Source organism: Neolamprologus brichardi, chromosome 8 (assembly GCF_056152115.1).
Source record: "Neolamprologus brichardi isolate AB-2024 chromosome 8, ASM5615211v1, whole genome shotgun sequence".
Taxonomy (NCBI): Eukaryota; Metazoa; Chordata; class Actinopteri; order Cichliformes; family Cichlidae; genus Neolamprologus; species Neolamprologus brichardi.
In genome coordinates this window covers 13,112,143-13,136,216 of record NC_142111.1, presented here as the reverse complement: position 1 = coordinate 13,136,216, position 24,074 = coordinate 13,112,143, and the positions used below count along the sequence as shown (strand labels likewise).

General features: G+C 40.7%; 1 protein-coding gene across 1 annotated transcript in view; it reads left to right on the top strand.

Annotated features, from left to right (window-relative positions):
- ngfrb (nerve growth factor receptor b) overlaps nt 1–24,074 on the top strand; it is a 38,209-nt gene that overhangs the window by 2,982 nt on the left and 11,153 nt on the right. The window contains exons 2-3 of the mRNA XM_006807519.2: nt 1,228–1,369; nt 7,967–8,323. Of these exons, the coding sequence (XP_006807582.2) occupies nt 1,228–1,369; nt 7,967–8,323 (499 nt within the window). The remainder of the gene's footprint in view (nt 1–1,227; nt 1,370–7,966; nt 8,324–24,074) is intronic.

Genomic DNA, 24,074 nt, shown 5'->3' with positions numbered 1-24,074 from the left:
ACCTCCTTCGCAAAAATGCCCCCATCAACATACCCACATCCGTCCTCTCTAAGTATATTTGCTGTATCTGACTTACATTTAGTAATAAAAACAAAAAAGTGCTTTAAAAATTGTTTTAATGTGGTCTAACAAGGCTGAGACACAATTTTCTTTACACCCTTCATCTATGAATAATGGGATAACTCATAAGACATACACTGGCTTACAGCAGACGGTCCTGATTTCATATATATCAGCTTAAAAATCATCATGTATATGCGGAAAAGGAAAACATAAAGCTTTGTTAGTATGTAACTTTGTCTTGTTTGCTTTAGAGATTAAGGTGTGCAGAAGAAAGCAAAGATTTAGCTATTAGATATAATGTCAAAGGCCATGCACACTCATAGGCCTTAAGAGTTGTAGTAAGATGTAGAGACACGTCCGGGCTCAAGCCTGAGTGTCATGCATTTATTTATGCCTGAGCAGAGACACACACAGATGTCTTCACCTGTCAGCAGCTTTGATAACGCACTCAACAGGTTATTGTTTGAAGAATGTAGATAAGACCAGCTTTATCTTTGTGAGGATGTGTTATTTTGTGTGGTCGCACTTTATAAATGCCTTCGCTTCTTAAACTTCCATGTGACCGTTTAAAAAAAACAAAGCGGGACCTCTTTGCGACCTCGAGTTACAGATCCCGTGTGTCAAAAAATGTAAGCAGTTTAACCAGAAAATTATTTGTTTGTACAATTAATTTTTATTTGAAGCCAGACAAGGAAAAGAAAACGTAGTATTGCACAAAAGCAGAGAAAACAGAAAAAGGGACTGTGGAAAGTGGACGGTTTTGTGAGGATTTGCCATTAATCATCTCACAACTGTTCTGATTTTTCTTCACACTTTCCTTTGGGGTCCTCACTGGCCCCGTGACTAAACTAGTTTTAGTCCGTCCAAAATAAACCTAAGCAGATGCCAGACAGTAAGAAAGATTTCCGTTTTCTAGAGCGTTGTTTATTTTTCCTTTCTTTCTAATGCTCTTTCTTGTGAAATACTGGGGCTTCTTTCCAGCATGATGGCCTTTTCAGCCAGCGGTGTGAGACTGAGTTTATTTGAAGTGCGCTTGTTGCACAATATGAAACATTGCTTCGCTTGAGGCAAAACATTAAACTTTATCTGTAAAATTATTTTTGTGTGTGTTTTACTGACAATCTTCAATTTGCTGCTGTTAATGGAGTTGCTGTCATTCTGCAGGTCGGGACCCTGGCCAATAAGGGAGCATGTCCATCAAACCAGTATACACACAGTGGTGAATGCTGCAAGCAGTGTCAGCCCGGCGAGGGTGTCATCCAACCCTGTGGGGTCCAACAGACCGTCTGCGAGCCGTGCCTCGATAGTGAGTATCACACAAACAGCTGTATGTCACGAGAACACGGGCACTCGTAGATTCAGGGGTTTCTGATGCAAATACAAAGAAAAAAACCCAGACGCATGCACTCAAACATTAATAAATGAGCTAGCTGTGCTGTTTACATGCCTCAGAGCAGAGCTCCACGAGCATGCCGTGTAGTCTCTGGTTCAGATCATCAGTGTTTCATCTGACAGAAGAAGATGATAAACTGATGCCCTGAAATTCACCCTCTGTCTTCTTCCTACTTGTTCGAGCTTATTGCTGTGAGTGTGTCCCTGGAGAAAACACATGCTTCCAACAGCAGTTTACGGAGGATTGTAAATCAAATGGAAACTTCCTTCAAAGTTTGATTTAAAATCCAAAATCCTTCTGCCAAACTGTAAGACAGTGAATAATTTTGGGCTCAACAACAGCCTTCTGTAGTTTTTGCAAAGCTAGATTTTGTTATTAGGATATCAGCAGCTATAGTGAGTTAATCTTTGTTGTTTCATAGTAGTATAGCATGTGTCATATTTTAGTTTTAGCCTGTTTTTAAAGCTTATTTATTTTTTCCTGTTTTAAAATATAAATGTAATTATATTTTTTTGTGTTTTATGATAGCAAAAGCTCTCCAGCATTGTTGTTTTTTTTTACATTAAATTTATGTTTAAATCAGTTCATCCTTAAACATAATAAATATGATTCTACAGGACGTATACATGACAGTCTCTGTATACTGTATACAAAAGATGGATGGAGCTATGACTCTGCCCACTGGTTTGTGGACTTTTTTAAAGAAGCCTTGGCTTCAGTATTTGTGTCATTGACATCTCAGCTTTTTGAAACCAGTAGGCACATATGAAGGTTGATTTTTTTGTCTATTTTAAACTAAATGGGACCATAAGTTACTAAATGAACATCATGCTACATGCCCATTGACTTTAAACTAAGGATTGAGAGCATAAAGTCATTAGCAAAGTGTTTACAGATGTCGTAAGGAGTAAGGAGTTGGGTTGAGTACTGCTATGATTTGTCTTGTTTTTACAGCCTAGTAAGCCCCCCTGTTGGTCAATACAAAAAAATCCAGGTTTAAATCTGGCTAACATTTCCACATCACACTCTTGATTTGTTTATTTGTCCATTTTTTTATGAGAAAAAATGGACCCGCCACATAATCAGGCCATCATCAGAGCTATTAAGACACAGTGTTTTGGAAGCATGATGTTTTTTATTGAAGTCACAGGACTTCAAAGTCATTACGATTCATGCTCTGAGTTCTTGAATTTCAGGGCTGTCCAGCTAGCCTTTGATTGGACAATAGCATCCCTTGAATCATGTAAGTGCACCTAAAAACAGCTCCCAGCTAGATTACCCAGCAAAACAGCTCTCGACATTAGTGTGGATGAAATTAGATTATCACTCTTATGAAACCACGGTGTTGTATGCCAGAAAGTAACAGACTTCTTAATGTTTTTACATTTAATTTAAAGCATTAAACTTTTTTGGATGTTTGGGAGTAAATTGGATGCCAGACATAATTGTTCTCCAGTATTCTGCCCTCCTCACGGCCTTTACCATGTAGGGAGAGAGGCTTTGTTGGGCTGAAAGACTTTCTGAGGACAGGGATGTTGAGAGGATACAAGAGCGGGAACAGCTCCAAATGCTGTCAGAGAAAAAAAAACTCTGTTAGAAGACGTGTAGTGCATTAGACAAGCTGTTATGTCACAGTAGATTTGGTAAGCATGAATGGTGACTGCAGAGCTCAAAAAGGTATTTAAAGTCTTCTCAGTGTGGTGCAGCTCCACTTTTTAGCACAGGGAAAATTCAACAGCATGAAATGTTTTGGGAAATTTAGAATCTGAGGTCATCTCGGAGCTACAGAGGACACATTGGGTCTACAGCCAGTTTTTCTTGCATGAATTCCCTAACCATCCTGCAACCAGGCCAGGAAGTAGCTGCAAACCTCCCTGAGCCAGCGGAGGATGGTAACCCATGAGCCAAGGAAACCCACAATCACAAAATGATTCAGACTTCAGGTCATGAGAGAAGTCGTGAGAACGTGGATGTAGATTATTTATTTATTTAGGATTGCGGGTCTTCTTTGGAAAGATGTATGTGTTTTTCAGTGTTTAGAAGAGTTAGTCGACAACTTAATGATATGTTGCTTTTGTGCATAAAAGCGTTTAGTTCTGGACTTCTTGTCATAAACTGTCTTATGTTCTATTTCTATTTTTTCTTTTAAAAAAAGCTTCTGTTGTCTGCTTACAATTATAGTTATTTGAAATGTCCCAAAGGATAATAATTATCAGTCTTATAGCGCTGGTTCAACTCAGGCGTGAACAAACAGATGGTGACAAGATCTGCTCGAGCTCATAAACAGAGAAATGCCAAGCAGATATCTGTTCATGAGATAACATTATAATGATGTTGTAAAAACACACGCATAGATATGAAGCTGAAGTTTCTGTATTTAGCCCATTTACAGCGCGCTTATCAAATCTCTGCTTTAACAAGCCAACCTGAACAGTGTCATGTAATATGCATAAAAGCTTGGCTGGTGGCTTCTTTCTTTTTCTTTCACCTGCTTCAGAACCACAAATTTAGTTGTAAAGGCAACGAAACAAAATAAAAAGACTGTCTGTTGTTAGTTTGTTTGATTAATTACATCATGAGATTAACATGAATCAGCGTTAGTGTCTTTTCCAAAGGCCGGACACATTTTAGACAAGTTTCTTTTTCTAAAAATATGTCATTTATCATCGCTGTGATGTTTCCCCATGATAGCATCCAAGTCAGATCACAGCGCAGGCCGTGCTGTATTATTAGACTGGGGGAAGTTTTTGTGCATTCACGTGCTCCTTGGATAGTCCCATGTTTCAGTTTTGGTTTTGTTCATGTGCTTTTGAGTCACGGTGTAGGAACAACCTTGACACTAAGAAGGAGATGTGCAGCATTTTACTAATCAGAACATGTGAACCACACGCTGGAAGCTGTTTCCAGTTTACTGTTAATAATTGGGTTTTTATTCGGGCTTACTACAAAAGAAATACAGTTATAATCAAAAGAAAGCATGCCCTCGTTGAACTCTAAGGGTTTACATATTGGGACATATTAAAAACATGTCTTAAAATAAGGTAAGTATAACAACAACAACAATAAAAACTTAGCCGAAATGCAAACGCACTATGGGGAAAAGTAATAACACGCTAACTGCTTCCATACGGATTAAGAGGGGAAGTAGCAGTCAGATGCTGATAATCTTAAAAAGCAGACATTCTGGCAGTTTCTGCTTTGGAACATTCAGGTGTTTGTAAATGCAACGCCACAATCCTGCCAGGAGTGGAAGTCCAAAGCAATCACAAGGAGGTGTTTGGTGAAGCACTCTTTGTGCGACCGCTTTCCTCAGCAACCTCCAGGAACCACTTTTCATCCAGTTAGAAATACACATTTTTTACTCATGACTGGTGGTATACACCACTCTGAATCCAGTCATTAGTTATTATTAATCTATGGCTCTCTTCCTAGAGCCTCTTTTGATCTGTCTCCTTCTCCTCCCCACCACCTGATCATGGCAGATGGCTCCCACTGCCTGATCCTGATTCTGCCGGGGATTTCCTCCTGTTAAAAGGGAGTTTTTCCTTCCCACTGTCACCGCTTGTTGGGATTTTCTCTGTATTATTTTAGGATCTTTACAATAATAATAATAAAGACCTTAAGGCAACAGTTGTTGTGATTTGGTTCTAAATAAGTAAAATTGAATTTAAATTTAAATTGAATTTAATTGAATTGGTATGATGTCCTGTGTGCCGCTCAACTCTTACATGAGGAACCATAATATGTTACAGTTTTGCTTTCTCTGAGAGTCTCAAAACAAAAGCATCGCATTTCCTTCCACCCACCATATGTCCTTCCATGTGCTGGTTCAGGCATATTGCCTACTTTTAATAGAATCAGATTGCACACCAATCTGTTTATAGGACACAGACTTCCTAGGCTTCATTTAGTGCAGATAGTTAACAGGATCCTGGCAGAAGTGCTAAAAAAGATAGCTAGCCAAAGCCCTTGAGGAGTTTGGCTGAATGAGCAGATAAGTGGAGATGAAACAGAATAAGTACAGCTGTACGTGGAAGTGGAATAGAAACAAGGCAAACTTCTCAGTAAATGGTTCACACACACTCACGTACAAACATGTCCAGGAAAATTCCCACACACTCACACAGACTAACACACATTCGGCAGCCGTAGAGGATAAAGTCATGAGTCCTTTTATGGGTGTTGAAAACAAAGCGAAGGATTCAGTTTTAGACAAGTAGTGAAAGTTATGATACGCCGAGCCACGAAGAGGCCGTCAGTACTCCCCCTCCCTCCAGCACCATAACCAACCCCCACTCCCCCAGCTCTTCTCTCCATGCTACAGCCTAGTGTTATTAATGTATTGACTTGCATTATTGATGCATGGCATTATGATAATGGCTCTGAGAGCACTCATGGGGAAGGGGGAGTGAGGGTAGTCCAAGAGTGGGGAGGGTGTAGTGGGACATAATAGGGGCAAGGGGGGAGTGTGATGGTGGCGGTAGGGTTTCAGTACACGACTGCAACAGGCCCACATAAAGAGGGGGGACAATAGTCCACCTCTGAAGACAGAATTAAACAAAAATGTGAAGGACCCACATTTGACACCATCAATTTAAGGCAGAACTGCACACACAGATTCATCGGGTTCTCAAATGACACGACCTTCTTTTCTTCTCTCCATCCGTCCGTGTCTGTCTGTCTCTCCCTATCTCTGCTGTAATCTCTGCATCATCAGAGCATTCGCCGAGGTTGGTGGGCCAGTGACGCAGACCAAAAAAACACCGAACAGCAGAGGGTCATGGTAGACTGCATACCAAAAGTCTTCTGTCTCCTACGAGAGACTAGTTTATTTCAGTTTGCTTTAAAGATGGGAAAACAAGAAAAAATCTGCACACATTTCACCACCTTGCTCACAAAGCAGTTAGTTGAGGACATAATCCTCAGAGTTAAAGCACTTGTTTTCTTTTGCTTTACCTTAAAATATGTCTTTATCGAAGCAGTTCACTTCCATCTTATTTACCATTATCATAGATACTCATTGCTGCTGTTAGTCTGCAGATTAGCAAACTGATCTTTATATTTGCTTTATGCAATTTATAAAAAAAATGGTACAATGCTTTCCCACAGTTTCCACAAAAAGTATTTATTTTGTTGAACTTGTTTGATATTTTTGCGTTAGCCAAGGACAAACTGCAACTCTGCAAGAGTCAGAGACTGGAAATAAAAAAAAACCAACAACACATTTTTGGCAGAATTTTTGAAGTTAGATTCTGCCAAGATAAGTTCACCAGTCTCTAATACACGCATACACACACGAGCTGCTCTTACAAATGGGTCTGTTGCATAATTTAGTGGGTTTCCCAGTTCTCTATCTAGCCGAAATACAATTCCATAAAACATGCAATATTGATTGTGTCCTTTGCATCTATATCTGTCCTGGAAGTTTTGCACATATACTGCACTACATATCATTTACAAAACATTTCAAGTAACTGTGATAATTTTCTAGAAACATCCTTTTATGAAATACTGTTAAAGTCCTTTCTTGTTCCTAGCGACCTCTTTGCATTTATACGCCCACCAGGAAAAATAACCTTGTAGCTTAATTCCCTTGTCCCAACTTGATTTTTGGAAGACTGAATCCTACGGTGGCCCCAAGAGCTCAAACGTACTGAAATCTAAGAAAAAGGAAAAAAAATGCCACAAAAACACACAACAAAAACCCCCCCAAATAAACAGAAGCTGACACAAGACAACAAAAGTGATTCGGGGGAGACGTTAACGTGACAGAACAGCAGTGGAAGTGACAAAAACCAAAATGTGCGAAGGATTTCACTAAGATGTGCTTGTTGTGAAGGAGAAAACATTTTTCTACGTCTGGGTTGTTTTATTCAACTTGTTTTTTTTCTCTGCATCCACTGTGTTTTGTGTGCTTTTTAATCACTCTCCCCAAGATGACGATCTCACTCATTAAAATTAATTAAAAAAAATTAAATATATTTAGAAAGCTAAATGAAATATTATATTTCAAATATTAAATATAAAAATAAAGACTTGAAACCTGCTCACTAAAAACAAATCACAGTACCGGTTATTTGAATAATGCCGAATATTAATTCATTCAAACTAAAGTGTGTAGCTAATGTTGACAGCTTAATAAGGGTGCAATAACATCACTGGAGCGGTTGCAGATGCTGGAAAATAAGATGTATACACACTCTTGACTTATTTGGCTAAGTGGTATCACTAACAATGGGTAAATACAATAAAATGAATCACAACAGCAGTTGCCTCAATAAACTTTAGGTAATGACCTAAAATCATAGGTACCTAATGACTTTAGGTACTGGTTAATGAGCCTTGCTGACTGCCATTCAGCTATTTGCAGAGGCCAACTGAATGGGCTGTGGAAATGTTCAAAAAGTGTGTGTAGTTTCTTATAGCAAAGGCTTTGTCAGAATGTTATCTGTATTTATCTTTCTGTTAAATGAACAGCTTCCATGTCAGTTTTCTTCTCTCTTTCTTCAGGTGAAACCTTCTCAGAAAGCATAAGCCACACAGAGGAATGTCAGCCCTGCACGCAGTGCTCAGGTCTATTGCGCATGCATACTCCCTGCACTGACTCCGCCGACGCCATTTGCACGTGCAACTATGGTTTCTACCTGGACGAACCCTCGCAGAATTGTCTACCCTGCACTAAGTGTCCTGAAGGTCAGGGAATGCTGTACAGCTGTGAAGATGACCGTGACACAAAGTGTGAGAATTGCACTGGGGACACCTACTCGGACCAGGAAAGCTTTTGGGAGCCTTGTATTCCTTGCAGTACCTGTGATGAGTTGGAGGAGTTAGAGTCGTGCACCCCTTTCGGCGATACGGTTTGCCAAGGTAGGACAAGTAGCTCATATTGTCAACATGAAGTCTAATGGGTCAAAGGGCACATGTATGTACAGTTAAAAAAGTTGTATTTTAAAGCAAACAATCTAAACCAAACAAGCTTCTTGGCATAACGCCCTGATTGTGTACTCGGACTAGTTCTTTATTTAAGTGTTACTTTCTCAACAAGCTGTAAGTGTGGAATTCATGTTCCGTGTAAAGTCAGACACCTGAGCACCATACTCTCATTATGTTTAGACAATATAAGTCTAAACCCAGTACCTCTTAGCTTTTCTATTCATCAAATATCTATTCAGCAATCAAATGGTGTAAACTCAATGCATTAGGCACGCAAACTGAGCATCAGAATGGGGAAGAAAGTGACTTTGTGGTTGTTGGTCTGAGTATTGGGGGAATACTGGGGGTCTATTGGGATTTTCCTACACAATTATAAATATCTGGAGTTTACAGAAAATGGTCTGAGAAAATATCCAGCGAACATCAGTTATCTGGGTAAAATGTCTTGTTGATATCAAAGGTCAGAGAATGGAGAATGGTCAGACTGCTTGGAGCTGATAGAAATCAACAGTAATTCAAAGAGCCACTCGAAAAAAAAACAAGGTATGCAGAAGAGCATCTCTGGACCCACAATGTTTAAAATTTGAAGCAGATGTGGTACAGCAGCAGAAGACTGCACCGGATGTAACTGTTGTCAGTGAAGAACAGGAAACTGAGGCTACAATTCACACAGACTCACCAAAGCTAGACAAGAGAAGACTGGAACAACTTTGGCCGTTCTGATGAGTCTCGATTTCTGCTGTAACATTTAGATGGTAGGGTCAGAATTTGGTGTAAACCACATGAAAGCATGGAACTGCGATGCCTTATATCACAGGTTCAGGCTGCTCATGGTGGTCTAATGGTATGAGAGATTTTTCCTGGGCACACGTCAATATGGACCAAACTCTCAGAAGAGTGTTTACAGCACTTTGCTGATTTTGTATTCTTGTGATGTGATAAGACCATTCATATGGTTATTTGTCAGCTATCTAATAAATGGCTTTGTGAGGTGACCTGATCTAAATACCAACCAAGTTTCAACTTCTGTGCCGAGTAAGGATGAGTGATGAAGTGTGTCGCTCAGGGTCACAACGATCTGAATGAAACTACGTGAGCACAAATTCGCTGTCCGACACTGAATGAAATGTACAACACACTTGACATCCACTCTGTCAGCCTCATAATCAGATCATCTAAGTTCGACACTATACACATTGTTGGCCCATCGACCTAAATGCCACACTGAAGCTTGTCTCATTGTCTTCAGCGACTCATCCCAAGAGAGAAACAAAGACCACACTCTCTCTATGTTGAGGGTTTAGAAGAAGGTCATTTCTCTAAACAGGGCTCTGAATTTCTTTTATACCATTGCACCCTGTGGGTATCACACTCCAAATCAGGAATTCTGTATGACTGGAGTCACTGCTCATTCCAATGATCTGATGCCTCAAAGATTAAATCAACGCTTTTGTGAGGTGACAATAAAAGGAGTCTGTTGATCAGCCAAGCAGTCTGTTGGGAAAGTGGTTTGAAGGATGTTGTTATCACAGTGGCGAACACAGAGCCAGTCTGAGGCTAAAGGGACCCTTTTGTACGTCCTCCCATGGCACTTTTTGGCCTAGGAGGGCTTTCGGTTTAGCCCATGGGGCCAAATAAAAGAAGAGCCAATAATTAGTGAGAAACTAATGTCGAATGTGCTTGGTATAATTATAACAGGACATAATTTTTCCTGTTTATTCAAAGAAGGAACAGTTTCTCTTGAGTGTTCCTGTGTCCCACTGCAGTATTTGGGCGATTTTAGCATTAATCAGAAATTGTTGCTGCACTAATTTGTTTAGGCTGGACGAACACTGAGTTAGACAACTAATTTTAGATTTGGATTACTAGTTCTGTAAATTAAAATTAAAATGTGTGTAAGGAGACACAAAGAGTATATCAGTAGAATACCCATTCTTAAATTCAACCCCAATCCCAAAGAAGCTGGAATGATATTTTAATGTAAATATAACAAGAATGCAATGATGCCAAAACTCGTAAATTACTCAGAAAACATATGTTTGAAATGAGCAAATGTACCATTCAACACTCTGAGGTTGAAGTTGTTATATATGTTCCCAAAATATCCACTGAAACTATCTAAAATATAACACTAAATGTGATTCAGAATATTTTTGCTTTTGAATTCTTATCTATTTTTTGGTGTAGGACTTATATACATCAAACTGCCAAGAAATCCAAATGACTCCAATGTTATAATGAAAACTGGTATGTAGTTTAAAGTCTGCACTTTCGACAAAAGTTGAAACTCGGGCTATGTCTAGCTGTTAGGTCATCTTAAACCGGTCATGTGATATGTTGGTGTGTCTGTTCACTCCAGGGGGTAAAGAAGAAATAAGGCTGTTGTGTGGTGCGATCGCGGCTCAAGAGTTGGGAGTTCGCCTTGTAATCGGAAGGTTGCCGGTTCGAGCCCCGTCTTGGACAGTCTCAGTCATTGTGTCCTTGGGCAAGACACTTCACCTGTTGCCTACTGGTGGTGGTCAGAGGGCCCGGTGGCGCCAGTGTCCGGCAGCCTCGCCTCTGTCAGTGTGCCCCACGGTGGCTGTGGCTACAATGTAGCTTGCCATCACCAGTGTGTGAATGGGTGGATGACTGAATGTGTAAAGCACTTTGGAGTCCTTAGGGACTAGTAAAGCACTATACAAATACAAGCCATTTAATGACAGCAGCACGTCTCAAAAAAGTTGGGAAAGGGACAACAGAAGGCTGGAAAAGTAAGTGGTTCTGAAAAGCTGGAGGAACATTTTGCTACTAATTGGGTTAATTAGCAACAGGTCAGTGATATGACTGGGCAGAGGGGAGAAGCTCTGGTGACAGGGAATTTCTTTAAATCACCCCGTAGTTCTTCAGCTAAGACACCTGGGTGAGTGTATAATGGGTGGTGCGGCTGCAGGAACAGGTGGTGGATTAATAAAGGTATTGCGAGCACTGCACGGTGTCTCGTCTTCTGGTCTTACTAAACTGGCAGTTAAGTTCTGTTTTTTCTGGTTGTTTATCTTTTTTCTCTTGTTTTTTCTTTTTGTTTTCGTCTCGCCTAACTGCTTCTTTTAAAGAGCTTCCTTCAGATGTGTTAATGCTGAGGGGCTGCATTTTCCTTCCCAAGTGGGACATTTTGTTTTCTTAGGATTTCTCCATCTACAAGCACTGATTTGTCCGGCGCCTGGACATTTCTTTTCTAGCCACTGCTCGTCAGCAGTGAGTTTTGTGGGCTGATTCCTCATTATCACAGAACTGCAGAGCCTTCTCTGGTACTAGACTCGGGGGTGGTGGCTGACACGCCCTTCTACTCCGCGCTATTCACGGAGCGGTGTCAGTTTTATGAGGCGAAACTCAACCTTTCCCCTTTGTCACCAGCACTTGGGCTTTTGCAGGAACACAAAGAAAACAATAAAAAAACAATGGAAGTAGTTCAGCAGCGTGTTGTGCTGTAAAATTAACTTACTTCCAAGACACATATACATACACACAGACATTTGCGCGCTGATTTGTCACGAAGTATTTCACGGCTACTTCTGAAACCAGTCTAAACTTAGTTCCTTTCGGCGAACTCAACCTATTTCACGTGTTTATTTCTTCAAACCCTTGCGGCGGGTTAGACCTGTTTGGACCCTTGCGGCGGGTTAGACCTGTTTGGACCCTTGCGGCGGGTTAGACCTGTTTGGACCCTTGCGGCGGGTTAGACCTAAACAGTGTTTTCTCACCCTCACTCGTCTTTTGCTGGTTGTTCATGTGGTCTGGCTGGATCCCAACGTTGTGGACCAGAAAGGTTCACCGGCCTGGACCCGAATTAACGTCCCAGGTCTTTCACCTCTACCTGGAGAGGGCTGTCGACAGACTTCGGTGCTGGCTTCCCACGACGTCAGGATACAGCAGTCAGACCTTGGATTGGAGTCACAGAAACGTGTCTGTTGTTTCCATCGCTAAGCTCGAAGGACCAATTTAAATGACAGGGGATTTCTTTAAATCACCCCGTAGTTCTTCAGCTAAGACACCTGAGTTAGAAAACACAAACACTGCAGTTGTCTTTACTCGCGAGGGCAGTCATGGACGCACGACCTGCGTCTCATCACTGTCTGCGTTCTTTATTTATACTTGTCTGTATGTCTGTGTGTGTGTGTGTGTGTGTGTGTGTGTGTGTGTGTGTGTGTGTGTGTGTGTGTGTGTGTGTGTGTGTACAAATAGCTCAGAGTTCTTGAGGTTCCCTTTTTTCTAAATCTGTATGTTCTTACAGAAAGAGGAAGCTGTTAGTTGTTTATCACAGAAGAATTCATGTCAAAAGTCACGTAGACATTTGCTTAGTGATCAATAAAAGAATACATTTCATGAAGCTGATCACACTATATACAATTTTCTTTTGACAATAGGACAGACTGATTTTCCTAGAGTATTTAGCAAAGAATTTCAATATTTAATCATCTACAGTGCATAATATCATAAAATGATTAGGAAAATCTGGAGAAATCTCTGTGCGCAAGGGACAATATTGAATGCTGATTAACGTTAAGCCCTAGGCGAGCACTGTGTTGAAAACAGGAAGGACTCTATCATGAAAATCAATGCATTTGCTCAAAGACACTGCCAGAAATGATCGTCTGTGACCACAGTTAACCATGTCAACCATAAATGCAGGTTAAAGCTCTTTAATGCTATGAAGAAGCCATTTGTGAACATCAGCCAGAAACGCTGCCATCTTCTTTTTCTCAACCAAAGCTCATTTGAAATAGACTGAAGTAAAGTAGAAAACTGTTCTGTGACCAGATGAATAAAAAGTTTAGTTTAACTAAAAAGCCTCTGACGGTATTGCTGATGGTATGAAGGTGCATTAGTCTCTATGGAACTGGCAGCTTTTGCTTTGGAAAGGTACAATTGATGCCGATAGATATACACCAGATTTAAAGCAATATATGCTCCCATACAGACAACGCTTTTTTCAGGGAAGACCTTGCATATTTCAGCAAATCAGTGGTAAATTCCATTAATTCCTAAAGCATGGCTAAGCAGTAGAAGAATTACCAAACATACAATAGAAACTCAAAACCATGATGATATGGATGCAGGTGTGTGGATATGAAATAAACCAATAAATAAGAAGCATTTAGTTTGGACTTTTTTTCCTAAATTTCAAATAACCTACCCGATACTGTGAGGAGTCATGAAACTAGAATGTGTGAAAACAGAAGCAAAACAGAGACTAATCAGTCATTTTGTGTCCGCCAGGCTTTAAAAGAACCAGAGAAAATACAGAGATAGAAGTTTATTTAATAAGCAAAAGCAGACACAACATATATTGCTGTTCTCCACCAAGTGCTGCGCTGCTATTATCTCCTACTGAGGATGACGCTTTAAGGCAGCTTGAATCAGCTTGTGGTCTGAAAGCAAAGGGTGGTGTTTGGAGAGATGATTCATCCGAGATGAAGATATAAGAAGCCAGAGCCCCAATACGAAAAACATCCTTTAGATAACGAACAAAGCATACATCATGATGAATGCGATTCCGGCAGAATGACTTACAGCTCACTGTGTATGGGCTTTATTGTCATATGTTGTTCCTCACTCTAACCCAATCATGCGCCTTTTATTTCGAACGTAATCTTTTTACCAAAGCAGAAGCGTTATCAGCGCATACAAATCTGTAGCAATGCCAGACGTCCACATCCATTAATGCTGCGGAGTCGTGCGACACAGGCCTGAAGGGTAAAGTCAGGGAGGTGGAGGGAATGAGTGGAACACACAGACCACTAAAGACAAGTCGTAACTTGAGACGGTGGAGACGTAATTTAAATCAAGGTAGAAGGACCAGAACATCAGCTTATACTGGGGGTTATTTTCCTTTAAAGATAAAACTGGATCTTCTGCTTTACTCTTTGGATTATATTTTCCTTCTCATGTGTTTAATATAGCAGGATAAATACTCAGCTGACATGTGGGGTGAAATCCAATTTCCTCCAGGTCTAGCTCCAAAGGGATTAATGCTATGTTTTGTGTCTTAGGGGGAATAACTCACTCTCTTCTTCTATCTCTGATGGCTAAACATGGTAATAGTGACCAGACTTTTGTCAGGGTAGACCCACAGAGTTGGAGATTTAAAGGCAAGATCCTTATCTAAAGAAGTGTGATACGACTTCCACTCTTTTGCAGGCCAGTGAGCGATGTCAAAGGTTAAAGGGCATGAGAGCCTTGTATGTGGAGAGGGGTGGGGGTTGTGGAGTGATCAGGCAGTATAAGTTCCCCCTTGGGGGATGTGGAGGGAACAACGTGATATAATTCCTCACAATCCTTTCAGGGGTCACAACAACATTGGGGCAAGTAAAATTAATTAAAACCGATGCTGATAACAATCCTGACGAGGTGACATCTACTGATGTGCATTATTGCTGTAGGAATACCAAATGCTGGCCTTCTAATCCCCAATTTCATATTAATATAATGAGAAAATGATGTTAGTACAAGGTAGATTTGCTTCTCTCATTTTACTCATAGCCTCTACAGCATTTTTCAGTTTAGTTACTCAAAGTAAGTGTGCAGTCGATGCGTGCATCATTCATCCAGTTAAGAAAGCCACAGAAAGCTGATTCTGCCTGATTTAGATTTATCGTAACTTACAACATAACCAAAACCCCCCTTTTAACCCTACGCTGTCATTTTCCATGTAACCTGATGTGAACCTGAAATGTAACCGCACGTCTGGTCCAGGCAGCACGCTGATTGAATGGCGTGGAAGGTTACAGTGTAGGTTACGATGTACAGTAGCTTGCAAAAGTATTTGGCCCCCTTGAACCCCCTTTTCCACATTTTGTCACATTACAGCCACAAACATGAATCAATTTTATTGGAATTCCACGTGAAAGACCAATACAAAGTGGTGTACACGTGAGAAGTGGAATGAAAATCATACATGATTCCAAACATTTTTTTTTACAAATAAATAACTGAAAAGTGGGGTGTGCGTAATTATTCAGCCCCCTGAATCAATACTTTGTAGAACCACCTTTTGCTGCAATTACAGCTGCCAGTCTTTTAGGGTATTTCTCTACCAGCTTTGCACATCTAGAGACTGAAATTCTTGCCCATTACGCACAGCCCACTTTGCAGTTATTTATTTGTAAAAAATGTTTGGAATCATGTATGATTTTCATTCCACTTCTCACGTGTACACCACTTTGTATTGGTCTTTCACGTGGAATTCCAATAAAATTGATTCATGTTTGTGGCTGTAATGTGACAAAATGTGGAAAAGTTCAAGGGGGCCGGATACTTTTGCAAACCACTGTATATTTCAGTCTAAATCACACTTAAGGCTTCCTCTGCAGTTCAGAGGTGGTCTTTCCCTTTTCACACAAATGCTTCCCTTGACTCCATGCTCAAACCAGCGTTCCTCCCTATCCAGGATATGTACTCATCACTTAAAGACTGTGCACTGGCCTGCAGGTTTAAATAGACTGTGGAGTCCAGGCCTAATGAGGAAGCTCTTTTGTGTCGTGGCAGCCGCTTAGCCAGAGGTTGTTTGGTTTCCTTGATGTATAATTCACAGCAATCCTCCTGCCACTTAACTGCATACAGTATATTACTGTGTTTGTGCTGGGGGACCCGATCCTTGGTGTAGCATATGTTTTCAGAAAATTGGTCTCTTTACGACACATAAGGGCTCTCTAAAGGTTTTCACTTAAGAAGCCGTGGTCCTGTCCTTAGGCAGTGGTAACCATACATACATACATTTGTTGCCTAAATCCCTCCATGGGACCAAGGATAAAATCTCTTTCTGAAGCGTCAGAGTCCTGAACTTTGTACAGCCAACATCCCTTTATTGTAGCACTTAATACACTAATCCGAGCAGCTTATCTTCATCACGGCAAGTTTGTGCTCTATAAGGAGACAGGGCTTGTATGGTTGGCTTCGGTTACCTGAGATGCAGTGGTTTGCTTTGCTGAGCACTGGTTTGGTTTGGGAATGGAGATGCAGGGCTGGTTCTTGTGAGGCCCATCAAGCTCGGAGAAAGATGATTTCAGAATGCATTATGAGTAGGATAATGCAGCCACGTTAACACAACTTTGCAAGGCCTCTTTCGACCTTGGTTAAAGCTGTATGATTGAGCAATGATTGAGCAGGATAAAGTACTCACTGCCTGTTCTTATCATCTTGAGGTTTTGGCTAAAAGCCCTCAATGTGGTGGGAGACAGAGGTTTTGCTCCATGACCCTGTTCTTCCTTGAGATCGTACTCAGGGCTGACGGGACATGCTGTATCTATCAGCCAGAGCCTCAAATTCTTGCTCTGTGGCAGCGAGGGCAAAAAGTTGTGGCTGGCAGGACATATGTAGTTGTATTATTCATGCACATACATGCACAAAAAGAAACTTCAAAGAGTTACTTTAATGTGAATTATACAACACACACACAGATCTGGCAATAATCCAACAGGCACATCAATCACCCTTCTCAAGGTCAATGCCCTATCTAGAGCTGCGTCTTTTTTTTTTTTTTTTTGGCGTGTTACCCATGCTCCACCTGTTAATCGAGGTTCTTCAGTAATAACTTGTTAGCTTTCCTGTAATCTTTGTGGCAAACAAACAGAAAAACAAACCACACACGTCACCCTGATTCCCCTGCCTCACCTCTCTCATTGGCAGAGGAGTCTGTGAACTGTCAGTCAGAACATTACTCATGTGAGCTAGTAGGTGGAAATGTGGAGGTTTGTTTGCTTTTTTTAAACCCTCTTTTAAACTTACTTTACTTACTTTTAAACTCTTTTAATCTTTTATTTTTACAAAGACACAAGAATTAACTAACAAGTTATAGACACGTATACATATGATAATGGTTTCAGTAGAGAGACACAAAAAAGGGGGGGAGGAGGGGAGAGTGATTGGTCCAAGTTCATTCGGTTATTGATAGGTTAGCAGGAGGGGAGGGGAGCAGTTTCCTTCCGGAGTTTGGTTGACCTTAACAATCGACAGGCTGCCCTCCAGAAATCAGAAAGCATAATCTACTAACAAGGACCATGCAGAGCTCTCAGGGCCACGGCAGTTCAATTCGAAGGACGAAGGAAAAAAAGCAAAAGAAGGGACGTTTCTGAATCTGCAGAGGGGGTTCTTAAATTTGAATGAATTCTCATGCGGTGCCACGGCCTATAACGGTCAAAAGCACAGTCTATAACGTTAATTTAGAATTTAATATCAACATTTTTGCAGCAATATTTTATCTTTTGTATTTCTCAATACAAATGAAAAGTCTTTTGAGCTTATAATTGATCAAACTATGATCATTTCTGGGGTCTTTTGTTATAGCTGTTTATTTTCTTATCTTGGTTCCACACAGTGGCTGTATAACGTCAGCGCTGACACACTAACATCCCGTGTATTTTTGCTTTTCAATAACGAAAATCCTCCAGACTTTTAAAATATCAAGTCTGGAGGAACACGTGCACCACTTCAACGTGTAACGATATTGAAACGGTTGACAGGCCCTTGATTCGTTATGATTTGCTAAGCTATGATTGGATGGGATGGCACTCCTGTGTGGGAGAAGTTTAGTGTTTGGTTGGCCCCATAAGGATAAAGAGCAGGATATGAATTGGGGAAACCACGGAGGACGAAATGCCATCAACATTCCCGATTTCCTGCATCCAAGCCATCACCACATCAGTGGCTGTGAAGAATCCCCAGCCCCAGTGACTAAACAATTCACTGTCTTTGTATTGCACAGTCACTCATTGTGTTGCCAAAGCTTGGTCCCCTTCACATCCACAGGCCTGTATCTCTGTATGGCTGTATAGCTGCAGCTGACCTCCTCTCTTTAACCCCTTTGCACCCTTCTCCACACAGCATGAGCATTGTAACAATGAAGGAGATCTTAAAGTTGACTGGGTCTTTTTCTTCGCTGTCAGTGTGGGATTGACTCACTTTCCTGTCATCATTCCGGAATTTGCCCCGGAGATTCCAGGAAAAATCTTCAGAGGTGATTTGGCATGAGTGAGCAGTTCTGGTGGCAAGGGTGACCACAACACTTGCGCTTTCGCTCGTGTCGTCGTTTCGTTGCCAAAAGTTCTGCTCGGAGACTCGGGCTTTTGTCCTCATTGGGATTTATTGCATGTGTCTCTGCCAAACTGAGCCTCTCTCTCACTGATATTATCTTTAAAGCTGCCTAGGGCTGAATTATTGAATAAAGAGGGACATTAATGTAATTTTGCGGCATTGGGTCATTTGTTACATCATTGTCAGTGTGAGAAAAAAATGCAGTTTTGTCACTTTTCTACAATTTATCATTTTGAAATTCTTTACAGGTGATAAAGTCATGCAGGCTGTGACGAGCAACTGATTTTGCAAAAGCACTTCAGTTAAAGTTTGACCTTTTGACGGTTTGTTTAACACATTAAAGGTTTCACTTTGACACAGATTTTACCTGATTGTGAATTTCCCTAACTCTTCCTAAGTGTTTTGAGTGCTTGACCTTACTGTAAAGTAAAACTTGAACATAATAGCTTTTAAATGTATAACTATTAGCTATTAAAGGAAGTCGCAATGGGATTCAAACTCCAATCTTCAAATCAAAAGCTGGGAGTGTGTTACCTCCACTGCACCTGTCTCTATATCTGGATTCTCCTTCCACCGCAACCTTTCCAACAATTTTTGCATGTGTCATTTGAAATTGTAGGAAAAAAACCAGACTTGTTTCTACATTAAGGATAGTGATCAACCAGTTGAAAGCAGCTGCACAAGAGAAAATGCATCAGCATGAGATTAGTACACTGGAAAACAAATAAAGAGCTGCAGGAGAGAACGAGATGGAGAAAGCTGGCGAGAGTGGAGCACAGGAGCAGATGCTGAGAATGCGGCCTGGTCGATAAAAGCGATGGAGTTACTCCTCTGCACTCTCGGGTTTCTCTGGTTGACCTCTACGAGTGCTGATCACTTTCTGCAGCAGAACAGTCACTCACACACACACACACACACACACACGCAGAAAGACGTGCCCACATGCATGCACTCTGTACATTCATGGGTGTGTCTAAGGCATGTATGCAGAAGGAGTAGATGGGTTGCATACAGTAGGAAGTGAGCCAGAGGCCAAAAGACAGATTGACAAAACAAGAGTAACAGCATTCTGCAGTATTTGAAGGGCATTGCTTTGTTTGTATTTGTAACAACTATTATAAAAATAGTTGTGGTTCATTTAATGAATAATGAATAATATACAAATGTCTTTTCAGGTTTTGATGTGCAGGGATTTGTGGTTGTTATGGCTGCAGTCAGGTGGAATGCAGTTACAGAAAGGCAAACCGAGCCCCTCCTGTCTTTTGTGACTAAATCATAAGACAGGCTTTAAAGTATACGGTGTTGAAACTGCAGCAACACCTGTTTGCACGAGTCCGCAAGCGGTTGGAATGACGAGTTCAGCTCAGGTGTGGCTGCACACACACAAACAAGCACACAGCTGCTGTGAACACAAGCTGCATGCACAGTCCTGCTGCTCTTATATAGTACTTATGTAAAGGGCACAGACCAACAGGTTCTAATTACACGCTTAATGTGCACAAGAGCCTGGATTTCCTGTCACAAGTGAATCACTATCAGACAAAGCAAGCAAGACAACTCTGGTAATTTCACTAACAGCCAGATAATGCTTAACAATAAATATAATAAATGTTTTGATAATTCAAAACCGACTGAGCCTGTCATTTTGACGTCTCCGCAGCTTTCAACTTTTATAGTTTTAATGACAGGGGCACTCTTACTGGAGGAACCTCCCTGGTTTAAACTGTGAGACAAATAATATCCTGTATGTGAAGTATATAACTAGCATTTACAATAAAGATTAAAAATACACTGATAAAAGATAAAAGATGGGAGGGAAGACAAATAATGCCAGTGAAGCAGCTTCCCTTTGCCACCGTTGCCTTATATTGAAAACAGCTTATTATTTAAAGCTTTGTGCAGATTGAGAGTGCTGCCTACTTACACAAGATTGCTCATCATTCACATGAAAACTGAAAATAATAAGAATGATTAAAACAACATTAAAAAACTTCATGTGACTATCATGGATTTCCCTGGATACAAGAATCATTTAAACACCGTGTTTGGGTTTTAAATCTGTTATTTAATTGCGATGAATTGAATTTAATGTTTCTTCGTGTTTTATGTCAGCCAAGCTTGTTATAAGTCTTTGTATATTCTTTATTTCAAATATTGAATTTGTCAGATTGGTGTAAAAAAAAGAGTGTGTTTGTATTTTCAAACAATCAATGACAGCAGCTTTTTTTGGTTTTTACAGCTTCATCTTCTGCTTTGATTTTGTTGAGCGTGCGCGTGTTTACTAAAATGTTCCAAATTTCCCACATTATGTCTTATTATGATTACACTGGAAACAAGCTGAACTTCTGCAGGAGAAGGTCACTCCCGTCTGCTAGGGCTGAGCTGATTCATCGATGCACTATCATCACTACAAAGGTGTGATGATAAGAAACAATTTATGTGTAGCATTATTGGTTTGGCTCAAGGACAGGTTAAAGGGTGTGGCTAAATCAGGGGTGTCCAGCTCCAGGCCTCGAGGGCCGGTGTCCTGCAGGTTTTAGATATCACCCTGGGTCAACACACCTGAATCAAATCATTAGTTCATTACCAGGCCTCTGGAGAACTTCAAGACATGTTGAGGAGGTACTTTAGCTATTTAAATCAGCTGTGTTGGCTCAAGGACACATCTAAAACCTGCAGGACACCGGCCCTTGAGGTCTGGAGTTGGACACCCCCTGGTCTAAATGATCATAGGAGTGACTGACAGAAACGGAATTGCCCAGTAGGAACGAGTAAAAGTGTAGCCAGATGTAATGTGGGGAAAAGACTGAAGGATGAAGAGGAACAATGGAGAGAGGACATATTTTTAGCCAGACAAAGCAGCTCTCAGTCATGGGACGGTGTCTGATTTTGTGTGAGCGTGCGCACGTGTGTGTTGGAAAGTAAAGAAAGTAGAAACAAACACGCTATGGTGGTAACGGTGGCGGTGGTGGTGTGTGTGTGTGTATTCTCTATGGTGTGGTACCTAGTATTGAAGAGGGCAGGAAGCAACATGATATCTTGTAGTGATTAACCAGAAGCCTGTTTATATGTATACTATTTCTTAGGCACTTCATCCACTCATAAAGGTATAATATATCCACCAGTTTAGCAGCAACCCACACACGTATAATATAACTGACTCTTGTTTTGTTTCTGTCATCCATCTGTTTTCCTTTACATATCAATGAGAGCAGGATGCCAGATTTACAAAGTCTTGTTAGCTATCAGTACACATGAATGGGATAAAAAATATGATGATACAGACTTTCCAAAAGTTATTGAACTGGATGGATGATGAGCCTCAAGTTTTTAGAGCCTCATCTGTAAATCTAGGTTTCAGCTGTCTCTGATGCTAGCTGAGGTGCTATCTCTGGTATTGTGCAACTCCCCATGAAGCCACAAAAAAGCACTATATATGCAAAGTTTCCAAGATCTTTACAGTTTGGCTTAAAATGCAACAAGCAAGATGAGTTAGTATATGGAAGCGTGAAGACCAGGAATGTTGTGGCTTTGGCAATAATACTCGAAAATGGTTTCAAGTAAGTCGTGTTGAGTGAGTTAAAGCACCGGAAACAGAAGCATGTGGCTTACTGAGCTAAGCAGGAGGCAAAACTGGCAAAGAACCAACAATAACAAGCTAACATGAAGACAAACAGGCATCTGGGCTGCTTGTAAATACCTAACATGGTTAAAAAAAAACTGCACACAAAACAAATGTTTTCGCTGTGTGTCAAGTGTCAAATGAGTCCGGCACTGAGAATTACATTTACAGCTCATAGGCTTCAGGTTAATGAGGCACAAGTGTCATCCTAAGACAAGTTAGTGAGAAAAAGCTGTGGCCTTAAAGGTTAATGATTAAGAATCATCGACGTAGATTTGATGTTCAGTTAATTGTTGTTACCATAAAGTGCTTCCTCAAATTTCCTTCAGCTAAAATCCCCGCAGCAGCTCAGCACATCGATCTAAGTTAGCTCTCATTAAAAATGTTTTCGCCTCATTAGTAAAAAATGGATGCCTTGCACTCAGCGGCTCTCCTGAGGTATTTAGAGCCCTCTGAAACCAACAGCCTGATTTCCTGTCCATGCTGTGAGTAACTGTAAGTAAGTGACAGGCGAGGATAGGTTTCCGCATCCGCGGCGAGGAGCGAATGTGTCTGCTAATGGTTGGAGGAATGTGGGCAGGACTGGATGGACCAACTTGCTCTTACCATCGTTAATGGCTCCCTGGGGAGAGGGGAGGGTGGAGGATGGGGTATGACCAAGTGTTGTGGGAGTGCTTGTTGTGTTTGTCAGCATAATAAGTATTTATTGTTACACTTGCTGTGGTGAAAAGAGGCAAAACAGTAAAAGTAACACGGAAATATGTGATCTGCCAAGTTACCACTTGTATCTGTAGCTATATTTAAACTTTGCAAACCATTTTCCGGTCATATTGCTGTGCTGGGAATGTCCTAGTCCGTAGTGTATCAAACAAACTGCTACTATTTATGAAAAAACAACCTTAGTCTGGATATGTTTGCTGCTGTTTTTCTTTTCCAAATAACAAAATCCTTTGATTTGATTTCATTAGAAATGAAGTTAATTCTTGAAATTCATTTATGTTGTGAGGTCACTTTTAGCGTTTCCGATTTGAGCAAAAGTGCACTGACCCGAGCTGCAGCACAGTTAAATCTGTTTAAATCAATAATTTAATTTCAAGAATGAATAGGTGAGTTTGTGTCATGCATTGCTGCTTGACAAACTCAGAGTTTAAATCTCACTCTACATTTCCTCTCAGTTTTTATAGAGGAAGCAGAAAGTTGGATTTCTATTTTTGGAAATAAGAAGTGCCCTATCTTGTGTTAGCAGACCGCAGATGTGTTTACCAGTCCTTCTACGGAGATATAATTTACAAGTGCGGCCAATGCTCAGAAGACCTTGTGTAACAGCTCTCAGTTTATAAATGGGGTAGTTTCGTATTAGTACACATTTAAAAAGTAATTTCCCCGTAAACCTAATAACTGGTTGTGCACACCTTGGCAGTGAGAAGTTCAATTGAGCATTTGTGATGACTGACCATGAGTCTTTCACATCACTGTGGAGGATTTTTGGCCCACTCTAATTTGGAGAATTGTTTTAATCGGAGGGTTTTCCAGCATTAATGGGCTGTTTAATGTCATGCCAGATCATCTCAATGGGATTTAAGCCCAGACTTTGACCACATCACTCCAAAACCTTCATTTTGCATTTGAGCTACCTGCTAATGTTTCTTGGATCATTGTGCTGCTGCATAACCCGAGTGAGCTTGTTTCAGGGAATAAACTGATGGCTGGACATTCTCATCCAGGACGTTTTGGTAGAGAGCAGAATTCATCGTTACAGCAAGTCATGCAGGTCCTGAAGCAGAAAAGTAGCCTCAGACCATCAGACTACCACCACCATGTTTGACTGTTGCTCTGATGTTCTTTTTATTAAATGCTATGTTAGTTTTATACCAGATGTAACAGGGATCAAATCTTCTAAAATGTTCAACTTTTGTTTCATTCACAGAATATTTTTCCAAAGGTTTGGGGATCATTGAAATAGTTTTTAGGCAAATGTGAGACAAGCTTTTGTGT